General features: G+C 33.9%; 1 protein-coding gene across 2 annotated transcripts in view; it reads left to right on the forward strand.

Moving 5' to 3' along the window:
• CWC27 (CWC27 spliceosome associated cyclophilin) overlaps nt 1–21,680 on the forward strand; it is a 196,165-nt gene that overhangs the window by 754 nt on the left and 173,731 nt on the right. For both annotated transcript variants that reach the window (XM_031445941.2, XM_031445938.2), the window contains exons 2-6: nt 10,878–10,974; nt 15,719–15,831; nt 18,040–18,183; nt 19,821–19,919; nt 20,569–20,672. In XM_031445941.2, coding sequence (XP_031301801.1) covers nt 10,878–10,974; nt 15,719–15,831; nt 18,040–18,183; nt 19,821–19,919; nt 20,569–20,672 — 557 coding nt within the window. The remainder of the gene's footprint in view (nt 1–10,877; nt 10,975–15,718; nt 15,832–18,039; nt 18,184–19,820; nt 19,920–20,568; nt 20,673–21,680) is intronic.

The raw sequence follows: 21,680 nt of genomic DNA on the forward strand, positions 1-21,680 counted from the left end.
TGTTTGATAGGAGTGCATATGGAGAGAGGAGCATAATGCTATGGTAGCACTAAGAGGTTAGCAATTGGGAAAGTAGGGGAAAGCTTCATGGAGGAAGTGTCTTTTGAGCTGATCTTAAAACATGAGATGATTGTGAGAGAAAGTGGAGATTGAGAAGTGTTCCCACATTAGAATGAAGGAATGATTTTTTGATTGATTTTGATGGTCAAAGTATCTTTATTCCCAAAGTGTTTATATGCAGCATGAGGCAGAGTCAATAATGGAATAAGTATCACCTGAATTCTTAAACTGAGACCTAGTCTATATCACATACAGAATGTGATGAACCAGCATAATGGAGAAAATAGTGGTACTGAAATTATATAGGTGAATTAGGATAAACTAAATTTGCATCAGGTACAATTCTGTTGCATGACTATGTCATAAATTGTGCAATCTTGATGATTTACATTTGGTAATATAGCTCAAGTGGTAGCGTGCATGCTTAGCATACACTAGGTCCTGGGTTCAATCCCCAGTACCTCCTCTAAAAATAAATGAGTAAACCTAACTACCTGCCCCCACCCCAAACAAAAACAAAAATGTTGTAATTGATGTGCCCAGCAAAATGTTAGTAGGTATTTTGGGCAAAGCAATTCTTTCCATTTTTTGTTGTTTGAACTACCCCCACTTCTCACCCCTACTCACCCATCATTGTAAAAACCCAGAATATCTATGTCTTCATATATCCAAATACTTTTTGAGAGTGATATCACCCCAAGTTGATAAACACTGGTAGAGACTGAATACATTGCCCATCTTGCTAGGAAGGGCCTACACACTTGCTATTCCTTTATCTAGCCTGCTCGTTACTCTGCTCAGATGTTGTTTTAACAAAGAAGCCTTTCCTATCAACTTTCTATAAAATAGAAAACCTCATTCATGTCCTACATCCCAGCATTCCCTGGCCCCCTTAACCTCTTTAGTTTTTTCTACAGTACTTAGTATTTATTGTTGTAGTCTCCTCCACCCTTTCTCCCTTCACAGAATGCAGGCAGAGACAGACGTGTACAACGGTGCTCGACACATAGGAGGAGGAGTTTAAGTATGTATTGAATGGATGGATGGATGGATAAATTAATAGTGTATTTCTCTTAACTTCTGAGAAGTATTAAGCATCAGTGAGCTTGAGGTTATATTGCTACTGGTCGAGGGCAGACTTAGTTGTTTTACTCTGTGGAAGATTCGACATAGTCATAAAGATGAGAAGCTTTGACAGGGATTCATGCCTAAATAGGAGACCTTTCATTCAACAAGTATTTATTGAGCACCTAGCACATGCCAGGCTCTATGCTAGGTTTTAGGGATACAGTGGAAAGAAAAACCAGCATTGTCTCTATTATCACAGAGTCACTTAAGAGAAATATATATTGATGAAATAATCATGCAAATAAGTTTATGCAAACTGTGGTAAGTATTGTCCTCCTGAACAGAATTGGGCTGAGGGAGAATATTAGGCATGGCCCAAGTTCTCCTTCAGAAACAGTTTGGGACTTTTTCCAGCATAAGGCTGAATGAAGACATTGAAGCTTCAGCGTTTTGTACTGTGGAGAGCTTGGCAAGATTTTTGGCCTGGAAGGAATTTAAAGCAGATGTAATAACAAGTTTGCTTAATGAATGTTCATTTAGTGCCTATATTGCCTAATGCTGCATTAGGTACTGAAAGGATTCAAGCTATTCAGAATAAAGGGGACAAAATTTCTCTCATCAAAGAGCATAGTATCAACTGGGGAAGTAATTGACACATTATAGCAGTGGTTGATCCCTGGCAACTGTCCATAAATGTGCAGTGTTTTGCTGTGTTGTGCTATAACTCTGGCCTCTGCAGACAAGTCACAGAAATACACCACTTGATAGAAATTTCCTTATTACTGAAGATGAAATTTCCACATTTTATGATGATTTAATCTAAATTGTATATTAACTCAAATATTTGTTCTTAAGAAACATTTTATTATCAAAATGTCGCCTTATTTAAGCTTTAAGAAGAGAAATCACTGAAGCCTGGCAAAGTGGTTATGGCCACTAGGAATGTATGGCCAATGGAGGAGCCACGTGCCTTCTGTTAAATTCAGGATCTTATTAGTGAAAAGATTAAGAAGCCCTGGTGATCAAGGTGGCCCTACCATATATGTGTTCTTTTTACCGAGTGTAAGTTTCCTGTGGACTAAAAATTGTATAAGAACATTAATTACAACAATAATAGCTACCATATTTTGAGTATTTACTATTTGTCAGGTACTATTCTAAGTAATCTATGTATAATAACTCATTTTGTCCTCACAACAAGCCTATGAGAATATTATTATCCTGGTTTTTAAAACAATTTATTGAAGTATATGTGACATACAATATTATATTAGTTTCATGTGTACAACATAGTGATTTGACATTTGTATACCTTGTGAAATGGTCACCACAGTAAATTTAGTTACCATCTGTCAGCGTACAAAGTTAATACAATATTAATGATTGTATTTCCCAAGCTGTGCATTTCATCTCCATGACTTATTTATTTTATAAATGCAAGTTGGTATTTCTTGATCCCCTTTACCCATTCCACCCTCCAGCCCCACCCCAACCCCTTCTTGCCTCTGGCAACCACAAGTCTGTTCTCTGTATCTAAGAGTCTGGATTTTGCTTTGTTTTGTTTGTTTTGTTTTTTAGAGTCCACATGTAAGTGAATCGTTCTGTATTTGACTTTCTCTGTTTGACTTACTTCACTTTCGCATAACACCCTCAAGCTCCATAAATATTGTGGCATGTATTGGCACATTGTGGCAATATTCCTTTCTTTTTTTTATAACTGAGTAGTATTCTAGTGTGTGTGTGTGTGTGTGTGTGTGTGTGTATGTATGTATGTATGTATGTATGTATGTATGTATGTATACATAGTATGTCTTCTTTATATACATCTGTTATTGGACATTTAGATTGTTTCCATATGTTGGCTATTGTAAATAACACTACATGAACATAGGGTATATATATCTTTTCCAGTTAGTGTTTTCATTTCCTTCAGATAAATATCTTAAAGTGGAATTGCTGGGTATTATGGTGGTTCTGTTTTTAATTTTTTGAAGAACCTCCACACTATTTTCCATACTGGCTGCACCAATCTATATTTCCACCAGCGGTACACAGGGGTTCCCTTTTTTCCATATCCTTACCAACACTTGTTTCTTGTCTTTTTAATAATGGCCATTCTGATGGGTGTGAGGTGGTATCTCATTGTGGTTTTGTTTTGTTTTGCCTTTTCCTGATGATTAGTGATGTTGAACATTTTTTCATGTGCCTATTGGTCATCTGTATATCTTTGGAAGAATGTCTTAAGGTTCATGTCCATTTTTTAATCAGATTGTTTTTATGTTATTGAGTTGTATAAGTTCTTTATGTATTTTGGATATGAACTCTTTTTTAAGTAACTTCTCTTTTTTTATTGAGTTATAGTCAGTTTACAGTGTTGTGTTGGATATTAACTCTTGATTCAATATATAATTGGCAAATGTCTTCTCCCATTCAATGCATTCCCTTTTCATTTTGTTCATGGTTTCCTTTGCCATACAGAAGCCTTTTCTTTTGATGTAGTCCCATTTGTTTATTTTTCCTTTTGTTAACTTTGGCTTTGGAGTCAGATTAAAAAATAAATTGCTAAGACCAGTGTCAAGGAGATTACTGCCTATGTATTCTTCTAGAACTTTTATGGTTTCAGGTCTTACATTCAAGTCTGTAATCCATTTTGAGTTTATTTTTATGAGTGTAAGATAGTGGTCCAGTTTCATTCTTTTACATGCAGCTGTTCAGTTTTCTCAGCACTGTTTATCAAAAAGTCTGTTGTATCCTCACTGTGTATTGTTGCCCCCTTTGTTGTAAATTAGTCGACAATGTATGTGTAGGTTTATTTCTGGGCTCTCTATTCTGTTTCTCTTGATCTGTGTGTGTGTTTTTATACCGTGCTGTTTTGATTACTCTAGCTTTGCAGTTTAATTTGAGATGAGGGCATGTGATACCTTTAGCTTTGTTCTTCTTTCTCAAGATTGCTTTGGCCATTTGGGATCTTTTGTGGTTTTATACAAATTTTGGAATTGTTCTAGTTCTGTGAAAGATACCATTGGAATTTTGACAGGGAGTACATTGAATCTATAGATTGTTTTGGATAGTATGGACATTTTAACAATATTAATTCTTTCCAGCCATGAGCACAGAATATCTTTCCACTTATTTTGTACCTTTCTTCAGTGTTTTCATCAATGTCTTGTAGTTTCCAGGATACAGATCTTTTGCCTCCTGGGTTAAATTTATTCCTAGGTGTTTTTTGTTTTTTGTTTTTTTGGGTGTTTTTGGTGTACTTGTAAATGGGATTGCTTTCTTGATATCTATTTCTGATAGTTTGTTATTAATGTATAGAAATGCTATAGATTTTTGTGTATTAATTTTGTATGCTGAAACTTTACTGAATTCATTTATTAGTTCTAACAATTTTTTTGCTGAAGTCTTTAGGGTTTTCTGTATAGTATTATGTCAGCTGCAGATAGTGACAGTTTTACTTCTTCCTATCCAATTTGGATGCTTTTTATTTCTTCGTCTTACCTAATTGCTGTGGCTAGGACTTCCGGTACTGTGTTGAAAGAAAATGGGGAGAGTGGGTATCCTTGTCTTATTCCTGATCTCAGAGGAAACATTTTTCAGCTTTTCACTATTGAGTATGATAGCTGTGAGTTTGTCATACTTGGCTTCAATCACATTGAAGTAAATTCCTTCTATACCCGCTTTGTTGAGAGTTTTTGTCATAACAATAGGTGTTGAATTTTGCCAGATGCCCTTTCTGCGTCCACTGAGATGACCGCAGGGTTTTCATCTTTCATCTGCTCGTGTGGTGTGTCATGATGGTTTTGCAAGTGCCGAGCCACCCTTGCATCCGTGGAGTAGATCCCACTTGATTATGGTGTATGTTCCTTTTCATGTATTGAATTTGGTTTGCTAATATTTTTGTTGAGACTTTTTGAATATATGTTCAAAATGTTCCCGTCTCTTTAATTTTTTTTTTTAAAGAGGTTAAGAAGGGAAGTATTAAGTCTTCTTTGTATGTTTGGTAGAATTCACTACTGAAGCCATCTGGTCCTGGACTTATGTCTGTTGGGAGTTTTTGATTACTAATCCAGTCTCCTTACAGGTAATTGGTCTCTGCAGATTTTCTGTTCTGTCATAATTCAGTCTTGGAAGATTGTGTGTTTCCAGGAATTTATCCATTTTTTTCTAGGTTGTCCAGTTTGTTGGCATATAATTGTTCAGGGTGTCTCTCATGCTCCTTTATATTTGTGTGGTATCAGTTGTAACTTGTCTTTCATTTCTGATTTTATTTGTTTGAGCCCTCTCCATTTTTCCTTCATGAGTCTGGCTAAAGGTTTGTCATTTCTGTTTATCCTTTGAGAGAACCAGTTCTTCATTTCACTGATCTTTTGTGTTGTGTTTTAGTCTCTCTTTTATTTCTTCCCATTCTGTTCTTCATTGTATTCGTCCTTCTAACTTTGTACTTCATTTGTTTTTCTGGTTCCTTTAGGTGTAAAGTTAGATTGTTTGAGATTTTCTTGTTTCTTGCGGTAGGCCTGTATTGCTGTGACCTCTCTTAGAAATACTTTTGCTGCATCGTGTAAATTTGGCATGTTATATATCTGTTTTCATTTGTCTCTAGGCATTTTTTGAGTTTTCCTTTGATTTCTTCAGTGATCCATTGCTTTTTCAGTTATTACCCTGTTTTTAGATAAGGAAATTGAGTCATAGTAGTGTCTGATATGTCCAAGGTAAGGAAGCTCCCTTTCCCTTCATACGTGGGTCAGTATTTGAATTCGGACAGCCTGACTCCAGAGCCTGGAGAGGGAGGGATGATGTGCATTAGTTTGTTCTTTAGTGGTTTCTAAACTAGTGAGTGCACACTTCAGGGAATGTGCCAAACCACCCATGGGATGCAGGGTGAAAATGTGCATACTTCTGTTTATAAATTTATTTTTGCCTTTGTTTAAATGCAATACTGTTTATACATATAAAGGAACATATAAATTCAGTTATTCAGTCAGTCAGTTTTTATATATCATAATGTAATTTTTCCTAATGCCTTGCTAGATGAATTTGCATTCCATCTAAATGCTATCTAGATTAACTAAACCAGCTCTCAGAATAATACTAATAATGTAAATATAAGCAAATCATTAAAAAAGGTGGAGCATGGGAAGTCTGTCAAAAATTGGAAATTATTATGAAGATCATTTGAACTTTGGGTTTCTATTATTGTTAATGGTGAACTTTTGTCATCAATGTATTCTCTACCTTGACATATTTATCAGTAAGAACATAATGCTATTGTGATTTTCAAGACATTTAAAAACGAAGTATATAGAATAGAAAGATGAACCTCTCCAATCTGTAAGCAACATTCTACTAAATGAAAGAAGCAAGACAAAGCGCACGCATTATATGACTCCATTTACAGGCAGACCTTGTTTTATTGCACTTCACAGGTGTTGTATTTTTTAGAAATTGAAGGCTTGTGGCAATCCTGCCTTGAGCAAGTCTTTTGGCACCATTTTCCCAGCATTTGCTTACTTCGTGTCTCTGTCATATTTTGGTAATTATTATTAATTTTTTATTTATTTAAAAATATACATAACAAAATTTGCTATCTTAACCTTTTTTTCCATTCCTTTTTTTAAACTTTTTTTTATTGAGTTATAGTCATTTTACGATGTGGTGTCAAATTCCAGTGTAGAGCACAATTTTTCTTTTATACATGAACATACATATATTCATTGTCACATTTTTTTTTCGCTATGAGCTACCACAAGATCTTGTACACACTTCCCTGTGCTATGCAGTGTAATCTTGTTTATCTATTCTGCATATGCCTGTCAGTATCTACAGATTTTGAAATCTCAGTCTGTCCCTTCCCACCCCCTGCCCCCTTGGCAACCACAAATTTGTATTCTATGTCTATGAGTCTGTTTCTGTTTTGTTCTTTTTGTTTGTTTGTTTGTTTTTAGATTCCACATATGAGCGATCTCATATGGTATTTTTCTTTCTCTTTCTGGCTTACTTCACTTAGAATGACATTCTCCAGGAGCATCCATGTTGCTGCAAATGGCATTATGTTGTCGGTTTTTATGGCTGAGTAGTATTCCATTGTATAAATATACCATATCTTCTTTATCCAGTCACCTGTTGATGGACATTTAGGCTGTTTCCATGTTTTGGCTATTGTAAATAGTGCTGCTATGAACATTGGGGTGCAGGTGTCATCCTGAAGTAGATTTCCTTCTGGATACAAGCCCAGGAGTGGGATTCCTGGGTCATATGGTAAGTCTATTCCTAGTCTTTTGAGGAATCTCCACACTGTTTTCCACAGTGGCTGCACCAAACTGCATTCCCACCAGCAGTGTAGGAGGGTTCCCCTTTCTCCACAGCCTCTCCAGCATTTGTCATTTGTGGATTTTTGAATGACGGCCATTCTGACTGGTGTGAGGTGATACCTCATTGTAGTCTTGATTTGCATTTCTCTGATAATTAGTGATATTGAGCACTTTTTCATGTGCCTTTTGATCATTTGTATGTCTTCCTTGGAGAATTGCTTGTTTAGGTCTTCTGTCCATTTTTGGATTGCGTTGTCTGTTTTTTCTTATTATGTCATATGAGCTGCTTATATACTCTGGAGATCAAGCCTTTGTCAGTTTTATCTTTTGCAAAAATTTTCTCCCATTCTGTAGGTTGTCTTTTTGTTTTACTTCTGGTTTCCTTTGCTGTGCAGAAGTTTGTAAGTTTAATTAGGTCCCATTTGTTTTTTTCTTGCTTTTATTTCTATTGCTTGGGTAGACTGTCCTAGGAGAACATTTTTGAGATGTATGTGAGATCATGTTTTGCCTATGTTTTCTTCTAGGAGGTTTATTGTATCTTGTCTTATGTTTAAGTCTTTGATCCAACATTTTGGTAATTCTTGCAGTATTTCAAACCTTCTGCCAGCAGAAAGATTATGACCGGCTGAGATGACTAGCAAATGTTTAGCAATATTTAGTAATAAAGTATTCTTTAATTAAGGCATGTATGTTGTTTTTTTATACATAATGCTATTGCATACTTAGTAGACTATATTATACATATATATAACCATTATATGCACTGAGAAGCCAAAAAAATTCATGTAACTTACTTTATTGCAATATTCACTTCATTGTGGTGGTTTGAAACTGAACCTACTGTATCTCTGAGGTATGCCTATTTATGAAATGTTCAATAGACAAATCCATAGAGATATAAAGTAGATTAGTGGTTGCCAGTAGGAGGAAATAGGGTGTGACCCTTAATGAGTACAGTGTTTCTTTTTGGGGTAATGAGATGTTCTGGAATTAGATAGTGGTGGTGGTTGTATAACAATGTGGGTTATGCTAAAAACCACTTTAAAAGAGTAAATCTTTGATATGTGAATTTTATCTCAATAAAGCTGTTTTTTTTTTAAAGTTTCATTGTATCATTAGTAAATAAAATCAAATTAACAATTATTTTAAAATAGTATTTTTATGTAATGGCTTGAAATTTTTATTTTGTGTGACTCTTTTGTAATACTAGAGTAATATAGTAGTACATGTGGGATTTAAATACGTATTTTTTGGGTATGTATGTTCCAAGTCCTTACCTCCCTTCCCACCCCCCTTTTCTCCTTTGCTAATAGAGATGCACAGTTAACCAAGAGTTTGGAGATCACTGCTTTAAAGTTGCAAAGATGAGGGGACATGTCTAGGTTCCCTTTAACAATAGCAGTTTATTTCTAGTATACAAAGGATGAAGAGGTAGACAGGGCATTGTCTGTTTTAGGTATACTGTGCTTTTAAGATTGGGAGGTACATCAGGCCTCATGGAAAATCAGAAGGTGTTACACAGGGTTGTTCTAGATACAGTCTGAGGGAGAGGGAGTTACTCAGCCTCTCAGTTTGCATCCCAAATGTATACTTCCCTGGAGATTGGGAATCCAGTTGGATTGGTTTGTCACCATCCAATATGGAGTATCTCGTTTGGGCATTGTTTCATCCCAAACCAAGTTAGAAGGCCTTGCTCATGTCCAACCAATGTATGATTGCTTTTGACTTTGGCACTGTTCTCTATTCAAATAAGTTGTGACCAGGGTAACTTGAGGATTTCTTGTGAGACATGTGGCAGGCCCTAGAGATTGATAGACCTTTTTTCCAGTGTAGCGTGGAATTTATGGAGAACTTTGTGGAGGCACTATGGTGGTATAGAAAAAGCATGGGCTTTGCAGCCAGATGGCCTTTGGCTTAGTTTGTTTACTGTGAGACCTTGGATAAAGTTACTTTATCTGAGTCTCTGTTTCTTCATAAATCAAATAGGAGCAATAATACCTACCTTGTAGGTTAGAATTAAGTGAGATAGGATACGTAGTGTCTGGCAGAGAAGCTGACACATGGAAGGCGCTCAATAAATGTTCCCTTCTTTTCATAGAGAAAGTGTAATGGATTGAGAAAATCATGTACATTTGCATTTCTAGTTCTTTCATATTTCTTTAAGGGTTAAGGAAACTATTTGAAAAGCCTCCACAATATAGATATTTTCAGATCCTCCACCCCACCCCCATGGTCATTGAAGCATAATTGTAAAAGAAATATGTAGCTAGTAAAAGCCCCAAAAGATACAATAAACTCATCAATGTGATATAACTTGTGACAGTATAATTTGGGATTCTGAAACAGAAATTGAAAGACAATTGTAGCAAAAGTGATTGTGATGGTCACAAATCATTGATCATGGATTGGCATAGATCTCCTTTGGTACACTGAGTAGGGATGGGGGTAGGGTATGTAATACTAGAGAAGTTGAATTCCAGCTAACATTCTTTTTGGTTTTTTGTTGTTATTAATAAGACAGTTATAAGCTGTTTCCTCCTCTAGGCTCAGTAGGGATTTTGGTTGTTGCCAGATGGCTGGTTCCACCAAAGAGTAACCGCCTTCATGAGCTGTAGGAAGGAGGCTACCAAAAGATGCTATTTACTGTAGATGGTAATTTAAAGACATAGCATTTTAGTAATATACAACCCAGAATTAGATCAAGAATGTTCCTTTGTAAATAAGGAATGGCATGATTTTGAATGAAAAAGTAGAGTGTTTATGTTAAAAGGTAATTGTAAAATTGTCTTATAGTATTGTGATTTCCTGTGATAGATTTTGAATTTCTTAATTTGCTACAATTTTATTGGAAGAAGTTGCCGTGGGAAACTTTCTTAATTAAAACAAATTTATGGGGGTAGGGGGTGGGAAGGGACAGACTGGGATTTCAAAATGTAGAATAGACAAACAAGGTTATACTGTATAGCACAGGGAAATATATACAAGATCTTATGGTAGCTCACAGCAAAAAAAAAAAAAGTGACAATGAATATATGTATGTTCATGTCTAACTGAAAAATTGTGCTCTACACTGAAATTTGACACAACATTGTAAAATGACTATAACTCAATAAAAAAAAGTTAAAAAAACCCAAAAAACCAAATTTATGTTATTGATTTTGAGATGAATGAGGGTTTTTTCCTGTGATTAAAAAACATATATGCTATTTTTTCTTAAAGCCTAAATTATTTCCAAAAATAGTGTTTGAAAGATAAAAATATATAATGACTTGCACTGAATATTTGAAATTTGTTGAAGATAGCAAAAGCCAAGCAAAGTTTCTAATTTTTATTTTTAAGTTGAAAACTCAGTACTGAATGCTTCAAGGTGAGCAGCCAATCAACTGATTATCAAGCAAAATGATAATTTAATTTAACAATGTTATATGCTTTCTACAGGTTTTATTGAAAACTACAGCTGGAGAGATTGATATAGAATTGTGGCCAAAAGAGACTCCTAAAGCTTGCAGAAATTTCATTCAGCTTTGTTTGGAAGGTAATTATAATTCTTGAGTTTTATTCTGTAGAAGAACTTTTGTTAATTTAAAGATAAACTGCAGCATATTTTTCCACGATGGTGCAAACTAGTGTTAAATGATGGTAATGAATGATGGGAGTTGATATGACTGATAAGGTCTGGGGCTATGTGCTAGGAAATGGAGAGAGGAGATGAAAAGTCCCGCCCAATAAATCTTTATCTCTTTAATAGAGAAATTTATCTCAGCAAATAATACTTTGATCCTTTTTGGTTTCTTTGGTCATTTTGCACTTCATTCTTTCATTGTCTAAGTGTGAGCATCCCTAAGATTGCCTCTAGTCGTCTGTTGTCTTTATGTTTCAGTTGTTACTTCCATCCAAATGGCTAGCAAATTTAGAATTCCAGCCATTTTGTCTCACCTGAGGTCTAATTTACAGATCTAATTGCCTAGTGGACTTTTTTACTCAAGTCTTCCACTATCAGCTAAAACTAAACTAGTGTAAAACCAAATTTGCCAGTTTCTTTGCCAGACTGCTTTGAATTTCAGCTGTGTGATTATAATTGCCTTTTACCTCATCTTCCTTCCTCTCGTTTTTAATCACTTTACCCTCACACTTATTCACCTGGTAGTTGAATCCTCAGGCAGCTTAGCTTCCTAGCTTTCCAACTTTATTTTTTATTGTACTAAATATCTATGTGCCTTCAGTTGGTTATAATCTTTACTGCCTAAGCAGTTCCTTCCTATTTCCACTCATACCTCCTTCATATCCTGAATCTTCTCATATCCTCACTTGCCTTTTTGGACTACTTTCTCTTCCTTTCTGTACTGTTCAAGTCAACTCACTTTTTAATGTCGTTTGAAATTCTACTTTCTCCATTAAGCCTTCCATGCACCATTCAGTGATGTTATTATCAATGTCAATAATGATTCTTATATTTGAGATGTAAAATAATTGTTTTTCTTTCTAACAAACTTTACAGAATTACATCTACTTGAGTGTTTTTCCCTTCAAAATATTCTTTTATTCTGTAGAATGTTTTTATTTATTTTATATTCCTATATAGATAACTTATTCTATATTCCTATATTCTGTAGAATTAAATGTTCTAAACATTTGTAGCTTGTTGACTTTCAGAATATACTGCATATTGTTTCAAATATCTCCAGTGTTGGCAAATCATCGTCCTTCTAAATTATATCTGATTTTTAGAGATAGGCAGGGTTAATCAAGATATCAGAAAATAGCATTTTGAGTCAAAAGCAAAATATGAAGGAGAGCACAAAATAACCTGTATTAGGGTACAGTGAGAGCTCCCCAAATAGATAGTTAGACAAATAGGTAAATTACCAGGTGAAGACTTAAGAAATAAAAATACCTATACCAAAAAACAAAAACAAACCCTCCAAAACAAAACAAAAAACCCCCAAACTGACTAGAAAGAAAAAGAGAAAAGAAGGCATCTGTAAAGACCATTATTAGTAATTGCTATGGCAGGCAGGAAGGAAGTTGAGTCAGACAGGTAGTTCAGGCAGAGAAGCCTCAAGTAACTGTCAACAGAGCCATGAAACACAGTAGACACAGAAAAGCCAGACTGTTTCTGGAAAGAAGTTTTGAAGAATCAATAGCTCAAATTTTACAGAAGAATGAAAGTATAAAAACATAGAAAGAATAAATGGTGAATTATAATCCATGACCAGGTGAATGGAAGAAACAGAAAACATCTGGATATAATATGACAGTGAAGAAGAAATAAGGTTCTTAAGTTAGGGGTTGATGAAGCTTAATTATAACATCAAAAAAACATTTCCCTATTTCTGAGAATATAAGGAGAAAGGAAAAAGAATAGGAAAATAATAAAAAAATAACCGAGCAAGTCTCTTAATTGAACAGGTAAGAAATAGAATTATTGTGAAGGCTAACAAGATGCTTGAGAAGACTCTGAGTTAAATTAAGATGCTCCTAAATGAATAAAGTCAAGGTTTTAAAAATTTAATTCAGAGAACCTCATTCTAATTCACTGATTATATGATTTAAACAAGTCATAATATTTTTAGATCTTTTAATATTCATATTTTTTTTAAAGGTACAGTTTCCAAAATTAAAAAGCAAATGAATAAAAATGAGCCATGGGAGCACAGCCTCAGATACAGCTCTCACTTAAAATGGTGTTCACAGTTAAAGGGAGGTTCTTAGTCGTTTTTTTCCAGCTTTATTGGGGTATGACTGACAAAAATTGTATATAGACAATGTCATTTTTAAAAGGTTTTTAAAAGGTGTACAATGTGATGATTAAATATACATTGTAAAATGATTACCACAATCACCGTTCAGTAACAAATCCATCCCATCACACAGCTACCTTTTTGTGTGTGTGTATGTGGTGAGAACATGATCTACAAATGTCTAGTATACAGTACAGTATTATTACTATAATCTCCATGCTGTATGTTCAGTCTTCAGAATTCATTCATCTTATAAGTGATAATTTGTATCGTTTTGACCATTTTCCCAATTTGAACGCACAGTAGTAAAGACCTCTTTCATGATCCCTTCCCTCACATATAATAGATCTCTGAGTCTTAAAGATCCTGCTTCCTAGAGAATTCTTGAATCTGTGCATCTCAAGATAAGCCATGCTCCTGTCTTGGGACAGCAGTTGCTCCCTCTTTTATTCAATCTTGTCACTTCTAGTCATTTCTTCATACTGGAATTTGAAGTGATCCCATTTGAAAAAGTGAATCTGATCATGTGCTCAAAAAAATGTTGATTGGCTGCACATTTGAGCCTCAAGGATTATTTTCTTTTTTTGATATAGACTGGTATGTGTTTTATATTCAGATTTGAATATGAATTTGTAGAGCTTAAGTGAAAATAATTAAGTTTATTATTTGTGTTGAACTTGAAAATTTATAGGTTACCTCCACGTTACCTTACTTAATCTTCAGAACACCACCAAGTTAATTTATATTATTAGTTTTATAATGAGAAATTGCCTATACAGCATGATGTCCATAGTTGATAACACTGTGTTGCATGTTTGGAAGTTACTAACAGAGTAGATCTTTAAAGTTCCCATTACAAGTAAAATAAAATTTGTAACTATATATGATAGTGGATGTTTACTAGATTTATTGTCCATGATCATTTTGCAATATGTACAAATATTGAATCATGTTGTACACCTGAAACTAATGTTATATGTCAATTATATCACAATTGAAGGAAAAAAACAGAAGAAAAAAAAAAGAAAGAAAATTGAGTTTAAAGTTGCATAGCTAACAAGAGGCAAGGCTCAGAACTCCTGACTGCTATGTACAATGTTAATCTGAGTAAATGGTTACTTAGAGATGCAGGAGAGATACTTTTCGACTTCTTGGTTTTTATAGTTTCTATTTGCAACCACAAGGAGAACTGTACTGGGGAGCTTTTGTGAATATAGCCCAACAGTTCTTCAAGGGAGAAGGGATTGAAAAAATCAGTTACTCTTTCTATCAACTTCTTCCAATCCATCCTATATACTGGATACAGTTGTTAGATTACAGATCACATGTTTTAAAATGTGGATTTTATATACAATTATGGCTTGCAAATCTAAGTAATATGAGGGTGTCTGCAAGTTCCAGTATTATAGTACTTTATTAATTATGATAAACCACAATCATGTTTTGACTAATAAAGTATCACAAAGTAACCATGTCATCGGTTCTTTATGAGTGATGTCAGTAGTTGTAGCAGCAAAATGCCTGGCCCACAGTAGGCACTTAGTATTTGTTATTGAATGAGTTAGGTTGTATTCAGTTAGGTTGTATATAAATAATAAAGACGTTTATAATCCTGTTGGATCAGAAATCTGGTGTCAGGCAGTTCTGTAGCTCTGTGAAGCCTTTAGGGAACTGTGTATGCTCTTTGCATCTCTCTGCTTTGCAGTCCTCAGCATGGATTGAGTTATGACTACACTCAATAATTGACTTCACCTCAACCTATTAGGAGATCATATATGATCTCTCTTGTATGTTTATAGCTTCCAAATAATATATGATATATAAATATAAATCATTTAGCAAACTTACTAAGAGTCTAGTTGGGCTCAATTATATATTGTGTTGAGTATTTGTTTCATTTATTGAAAGTTTCTTGATGAGGGTGCATTGATGATGCTAGACCTATAATCAGTGAGTAATTTTGATGTATTTTGGATTTGTATATTGTTTGTGTAAATTAATTTTCCATGGGGAGACTAGGAAGACTTAGGAAATAAGTTGTTTATCTCTGCAAGGATTTCTCAACCTCTAGTGCTGTTGACATTTTGGGCCAGTAATTCTTTGTTGTAGGGGTTTCCTGTGTTTTGTAGTATGTTTACCAGTATCCCTGACCCCTACCCACTAGAATCCAGTAACATCTCCCATGTGTGGCAACCAGATATTTCCAGACATTGACAAGTGTCCCCCAGGGAACATAATTGCTACTCCTCCTTCCTCTAGTTGAGAACCACAGAGCTTTACCAAAAGTCTAATTTTTATTTTGAAAACTGTTTATCCAGAGTTTGAGAGAATCCAGGAAATAGATACAAAACAACAACTACCTTGGTTCTATAGAAATTGTGCTGTTTTGAGTAGATATTTTATAAGTAGGAAAGAAAAGATTTTGGTTTAGGAGCCTATTTAACATTCTGGGGGAAAAAGATCTTGTGACTAGTTGTATTAACTGTAGATACACTTAGTTTTAGACATTGATAAATTACTTTTATTTTTTTCCCCCAGGATATTATGACAACACCATATTTCATAGGGTTGTACCTGGTTTTATAGTCCAAGGGGGAGATCCTACTGGCACAGGGACTGGTGGAGAGTCTGTCTATGGAGCCCCGTTCAAGGTGAGACTGAATTTTTATTATTATTAATTTTCAAGTCAGCTTGGATTGCTTAATTGAAAATGATTGCTTCCTACAAGAAGAAAATGCATTTTACATCAGTGCACAAAATCAGGGTTATTACACATTTAGGACTAAACAGAATAAGAGCAGCACTTAGACCTTGTCAAGCTTTCTCTCTCATTTGTCTTATCACAAACTTTCATGCTAGATTGAATTCAGGTAGAGTTAAAAGTGGTAGTAAGGAAAATATGAGTCAGAAAAAAGGCTATAAAACGTATATCCGACTGTGTCTGATCTCTGCAACTCTTAGAACATTGCGTATGCCATCCTATTTTCAAACATTTTTTTTTAACACTATATAGAATTTATATTGAACTGCTATAACGAAACACATCTGACCAGGTAGCTTAAACAACAGGAATTTACTTCTTGCAGTTCTGGAGTCTAGGAAGTCCAAGATCAAGGTGCTGACATTCAGTACCTGGTGAAGGTTCTCCTCCTGGCTTGCAAATGGCTGCCTTCTTGTTGTGTCCTCATATGGTGGAGAGAGATCGCTCCGGTGTCTTCCTCCTCTTATAAGGGCACCAGCCCTATTGGATTAAGACTTCACCCTTACAAAGTCATTTAGTCTTTTTCATCTCCTTATAGGCCCTATCTCCAGTACAGTCACATTGGGCTTGAGCGCTTCAACATATGAACTTTGTGGGGACACAATTCAGTCCATAGCAGAATTCATTGTAAATCGTACACATAAACCTTTGTAGCACAGAATGGATACCATAACAAGAAATCACAAGGGGAACCAGAAGATAGAAGCAACATAAAAAATGTTAGAAAAGGGTGTGAGTTTTAATCAAGAGAGGTCAATGCTTTGTTAGCTGCCGACATAGATCTAAAAACAAAAAAAGAGTTAATGTCATAGTTAAGATATTAAAAAATAACAGTGGGTTCAAGTAAAAGCTAAAGGACACGTTACTTATTAATCTGTTGGTACCAGTATTATGTTTTTTGAATGAATAAACATCAGTAACTCTTAAAATATGGGAATTTTGGCAAACTTCACATTTATACTAATGGGATAGAGTGTCTGGAGTGTCCTTTAATTTTATGGTAGGTTACTGTATGATTCTTGAGAAAAATGCTTTAACTGTTTGCTTTAATTTTCAGATGATAATGGCCTTAGAGCATGTGAAATGATTATTTTAAAAAGTCTCAAATGTCATTATTAGACTACTTTATATTTAAAAAATTGAGATATCTCATTATTTTAGATTCTTCATCTAGTAGGATGCACTCCTTTATTATTTGGTGTAACAGAATAGATCTTTGTGATAATTTCTTTCTAAATTGAGATTTTTGCTTATTATGTTTAGGTAATACAATCATCTCGGTAAGTTTTTCAATTAAGTTATTTTTATACAATATACAAAGTTATGATCCTTTGAATTCAAATATCTTGAGAATTTATTAAGGAAAAAGAACTTCCTTTCTGAAAAGCATTGATTACATAACATGGCTATATTATAAATGAGTCTAGTCATTTCAGGTCTTGATAGAAATTCGATTAACTAAGACTAATGTACATGTTATGTAGCCCCACCACAGCAAGAAAACTACCTTAGAAGGGCTTACTCCTGCTCTTTTGAAAACTGGCAAATGGGACCAGTGCTAGTTCAGAGAAGATTTAACTTAAAGACTTTAAAAAACACAGTAAAGCACATAACACAATCATACTAGAGTCCTTGAATTAAAAAATAAGAAAACAGTTGTTTCATGACATTTAGAATGGGGTTGGGAAGGAAATAGTTGAAGACTCTGCAGTGATTCAAAACTAATTATCCTAGAGGAAAAGTAGAAGGTCCTAAAAGCTTAGATGGCTTTGGCAGATGGGAAGAATAGGAGAATTAATTTTAGAAATCCATTACCGTTGAGTACCCTTCCTCTGTGTAAATAGGCAGATTTCCACAAAATAGGCTAAATTTGAGATGAGTATATTTAGAGGATTCTTACAGGTTAGTCAAGTCAAATTTAATAGCATTGAAGGAACAACAGCTACTGGATTTGATTATATGTGAAAAATCAGTTAAGTAAAACTGAAGCGTTTTGGCTTAGAAGTTGTATGGGATCTTGCTTTTTAGATGAATATGAAGGGCCTTATAACTGAGGTCATTCACTAAATCTTCTTTTCTTTTTTTTTCAATGCTTCAGGATGAATTCCACTCACGGTTACGTTTTAATCGGAGAGGACTGGTTGCCATGGCAAATGCTGGCCCTCATGATAATGGCAGCCAGTTTTTCTTTACACTGGGTCGAGCAGATGAACTTAACAATAAGCACACCATCTTTGGAAAGGTTTGTGTTCCGTTATCTTAGGCTTCAGTGATATATATGATCAAGTTATCCAAGAGCTGCCTTCATAAAGATATTCCCTAGGGTATTTATTTATTTCTAAAAATGATGGAATACTATATATTCCTGTTATAATGAACTCTGAGGGACCACTGGAATTTGTATATGTGTGTTTCAAATAAGTCATTGGTTGTAATTTTAACTTTTCTTTTTTCTAAAATCACATCAACAATATTATTAGCTACCGTGTCACTCAGCTGATATTGTTTTCACATTTTTAGAAAGACAGTTAGGTAATAACATTTAGTAGTTTAAAGTTTATTTTGTTAATAACAGATTTCCTTAAATTAAAATGGAAGTTGTGTTAACATTAAAACTTTTTACCCGAAATATAACTGAATAGTACCTATTTAATCCTGCTCACATTTAACATCATATCAGGGAACGTCATTTTCATAGAATTTTCAGTAGTTTTCTTTAAAAGGGATTCTGAAGTTTTTTTTGTTTGTTTTTGGTTTTGGGTTTTTTTTGTCACATTTCTCCCTTTTCTTAAATACATTCCCGTTTGAAGACCTACGCATGTTAGACATCACTAGTGTATTGGCTCCCTCTGCTGGTTCAGTAAGAATGGTTTCCCCAGATCCTAGTCAAAACTGGATCTTATGAATATGAAAGGGAAAAAACAAACTTAGCACAACTGGAAAACTGGTATCATTTTAGAACTTTTGAGAAATGTTGAATGAAAGGAGTCATGCCAAAAGCAAGCAATACAATATCGTTGCTTAATATGTAAGCACATGGATTAAGAAATGCATGGGCATATTTGAGCCACTCCAACACAGGTTGTCTGTTCATAGATTTTCCTTTCTATTATTAAAAAAGAATAAAAATAAAATGAGATTTAGGTTGCCATTCTGCACCATTGTTTACAATTGATGTATAACTCACACATTAGAGACAAAGTATCGCATGGTGGTTAGAAGTCAGAAAGGCCATGACTGTTGGCTCTATAACTTCTAGAAACCTCGATTTTCTTACCTGGAGAAGGAAGATAATGATATTGTCTACTTTTAGGATATTTGTGAAGATTAAATGGGATAATGTCTGCAAAGCACTTACCACATTGTAATTGTTATTTCCTTGTTATACCGTATTCTGAAGTCTAAATTTATTTATAATGTTTGAACAAAAAGTAGTCATTCAGAAGGAGGTTATTTGGCATTATATTTTTTGTTTTACTTTATGTTTTTTTTTAGATTGTTTGTGGGGTGGGTAATTAGGTTCATTTATTTATTTATTTTAATGGAGGTACTGGGATTGAACCCAGGACCTTGTGCATGCTAGGCATGTGCTCTACCACTGAGCTCTACCTTCCCCCTCCACTGTATTTTTATTTTTAATAAAATTGATACTAAGTATATATTGGAAATTTCCCAAAAATCTTACTGAGGGATTAAACTTCATCAATGCTTTTTCCTCTTAAGATGACATTGCTCTATTTACACTATTTAATGCATGTACTCTTATATAATAATATGAAATCCTCTTTATAATTATTTAAAAATACTTTCAGAAAGCCTTCCTTATTTCAAAGAATGAATTTAATAATTTGCAATTAAATCTTCCTTTTTATTTGATAGGTTACGGGGGATACAATATATAACATGCTGCGACTGACAGAAGTAGACATTGATGATGAAGACAGACCACATAATCCACACAAAATAAAAAGCTGTGAGGTAGAAACATGATTATTATGAGATATATTACTTAAATTATCACTTAAGAGAAATTGGTTATTTGCATTATTAAATTATGGGCTTAATATAAATTCAGATATAGGCTTAATAATAAATTCACATCACGGCTCAGGTTTTATCTATGTAATTTAGGCACAATTGATGGCTAAGAATTTTGTTTAATTGAAGGTTTTGAATTCAAGGATGAAACTTTAGCTGATAACTCAATGAATGGGAAGCTCAACTCATAATAGAAAGTTGGATGAATTAGGTTTATTTAGCCCAATGAAGTGATTTCTTAGGTAATTTAAGTGATCCTTCATTGAGGAAGCAAGAACCATAGAGCATCTGATTCGTAGTCAAAATACCTGAGTCTGTCTCTCTTATTATGTATTATGCCTTCTTGACTGTTTTCCCCTTTTTTAAGATAGGGATAAAACATCTTTTAGTAGCACATTGGATTACTGGGAAAATACAATGAGGCCATGGAAATGGAGGCACTTTTTCTAGTATATATATCACTACAGTTATAATGGTTATGTGAGGAAAAATTATAGACACTAATAGCAACATAATTAAATATTGGTTTTAATTTTTTGTGAAATTAAAAAAAAATTGAATAATGTTTTCAAAATATTTCTTTTCATAGGTTTTGTTTAATCCTTTTGATGACATCACTCCAAGAGAAACAAAAAGGCCAAAAAGAGACAAACCAGACGAGGAAGTAAAGAGATTGAGACCCAAAGGCACAAAGTAATCATAGTAGAAACATTTTGACTCAGCTTGAAAAGAAACACTGATTCATTTAGTTCACTTTATTTCCTTTTGTCACAATTGTTTATTAGTGAAGGGGAGGCAAATTTGGACTGAGGGATAATATCTATATGAATGTCTGTTGTGTGTGTGTATTTTTTTCCCCTAAATGTGCATTTCTTGTATTCAGATACCATATATAACTTTAAAAACTTAAGCTAAAAAATTATTACATTATTTTACTCCCCTTTTTTTGGTGCTATTAAAAATAATCTTATTGTAAATATTTAAAAAAATAAAGCCATTTCTGTATTCTGGATTATTTCCTGAGGATAGTTTTCTCAAAAAAATAGAAATTTCTTTTCTTTAATATATTTCAGTATTTTGTGAACAAAATTCTTTACATTATTAATTTTGTCCATTTTGTTGAAATAGACATCAGAGATTTCAACCTACTCTTTTACTGAATTATAACATCTGTATTAGGGATTTTTTTTGTGTTTGTAAGTGTTAGATTCAGACAGCTTTAAGTATAATCCTGCCTACCCCAGTTATAAGAAGCAAAGTTTATTAATCTTTCTGAGCTTCAGTTTCCCCATCTTATAAAATGGAAGAGTTATAGTGCAACACCTGGTTCTTATGAAGATTAAATGAGGAGAATTTGAAAAAACCCAATAGTGTAGGTATTCAATACGTATTCGTTTCTTTCCTTGATGTCCTACAATGTAAATAAGTTAAGTTGCTTTTATAAACTGTCAAATGTGAGTCAGACATTTTGATAAGCAGTTGATATCTTGTGGCAAAATAACATATAACTTTATATTTGATTTCCTTTTGTTTTTTATTCATTTATTTTAACTAATTTATCTCTGAGAGAAAGGTCACTGTCACTATATTCAGATACAATATTTCATTATTATGATTTATCTTGACAAGTGCAAAAATTGGATGTTTTTATTTTTGTTTTTAATGTGTAGCAAATATATTAGGGATGATGTGGCAGTCATT

This window comes from Camelus dromedarius, chromosome 3, assembly GCF_036321535.1.
Source record: "Camelus dromedarius isolate mCamDro1 chromosome 3, mCamDro1.pat, whole genome shotgun sequence".
Classification (NCBI taxonomy): Eukaryota; Metazoa; Chordata; class Mammalia; order Artiodactyla; family Camelidae; genus Camelus; species Camelus dromedarius.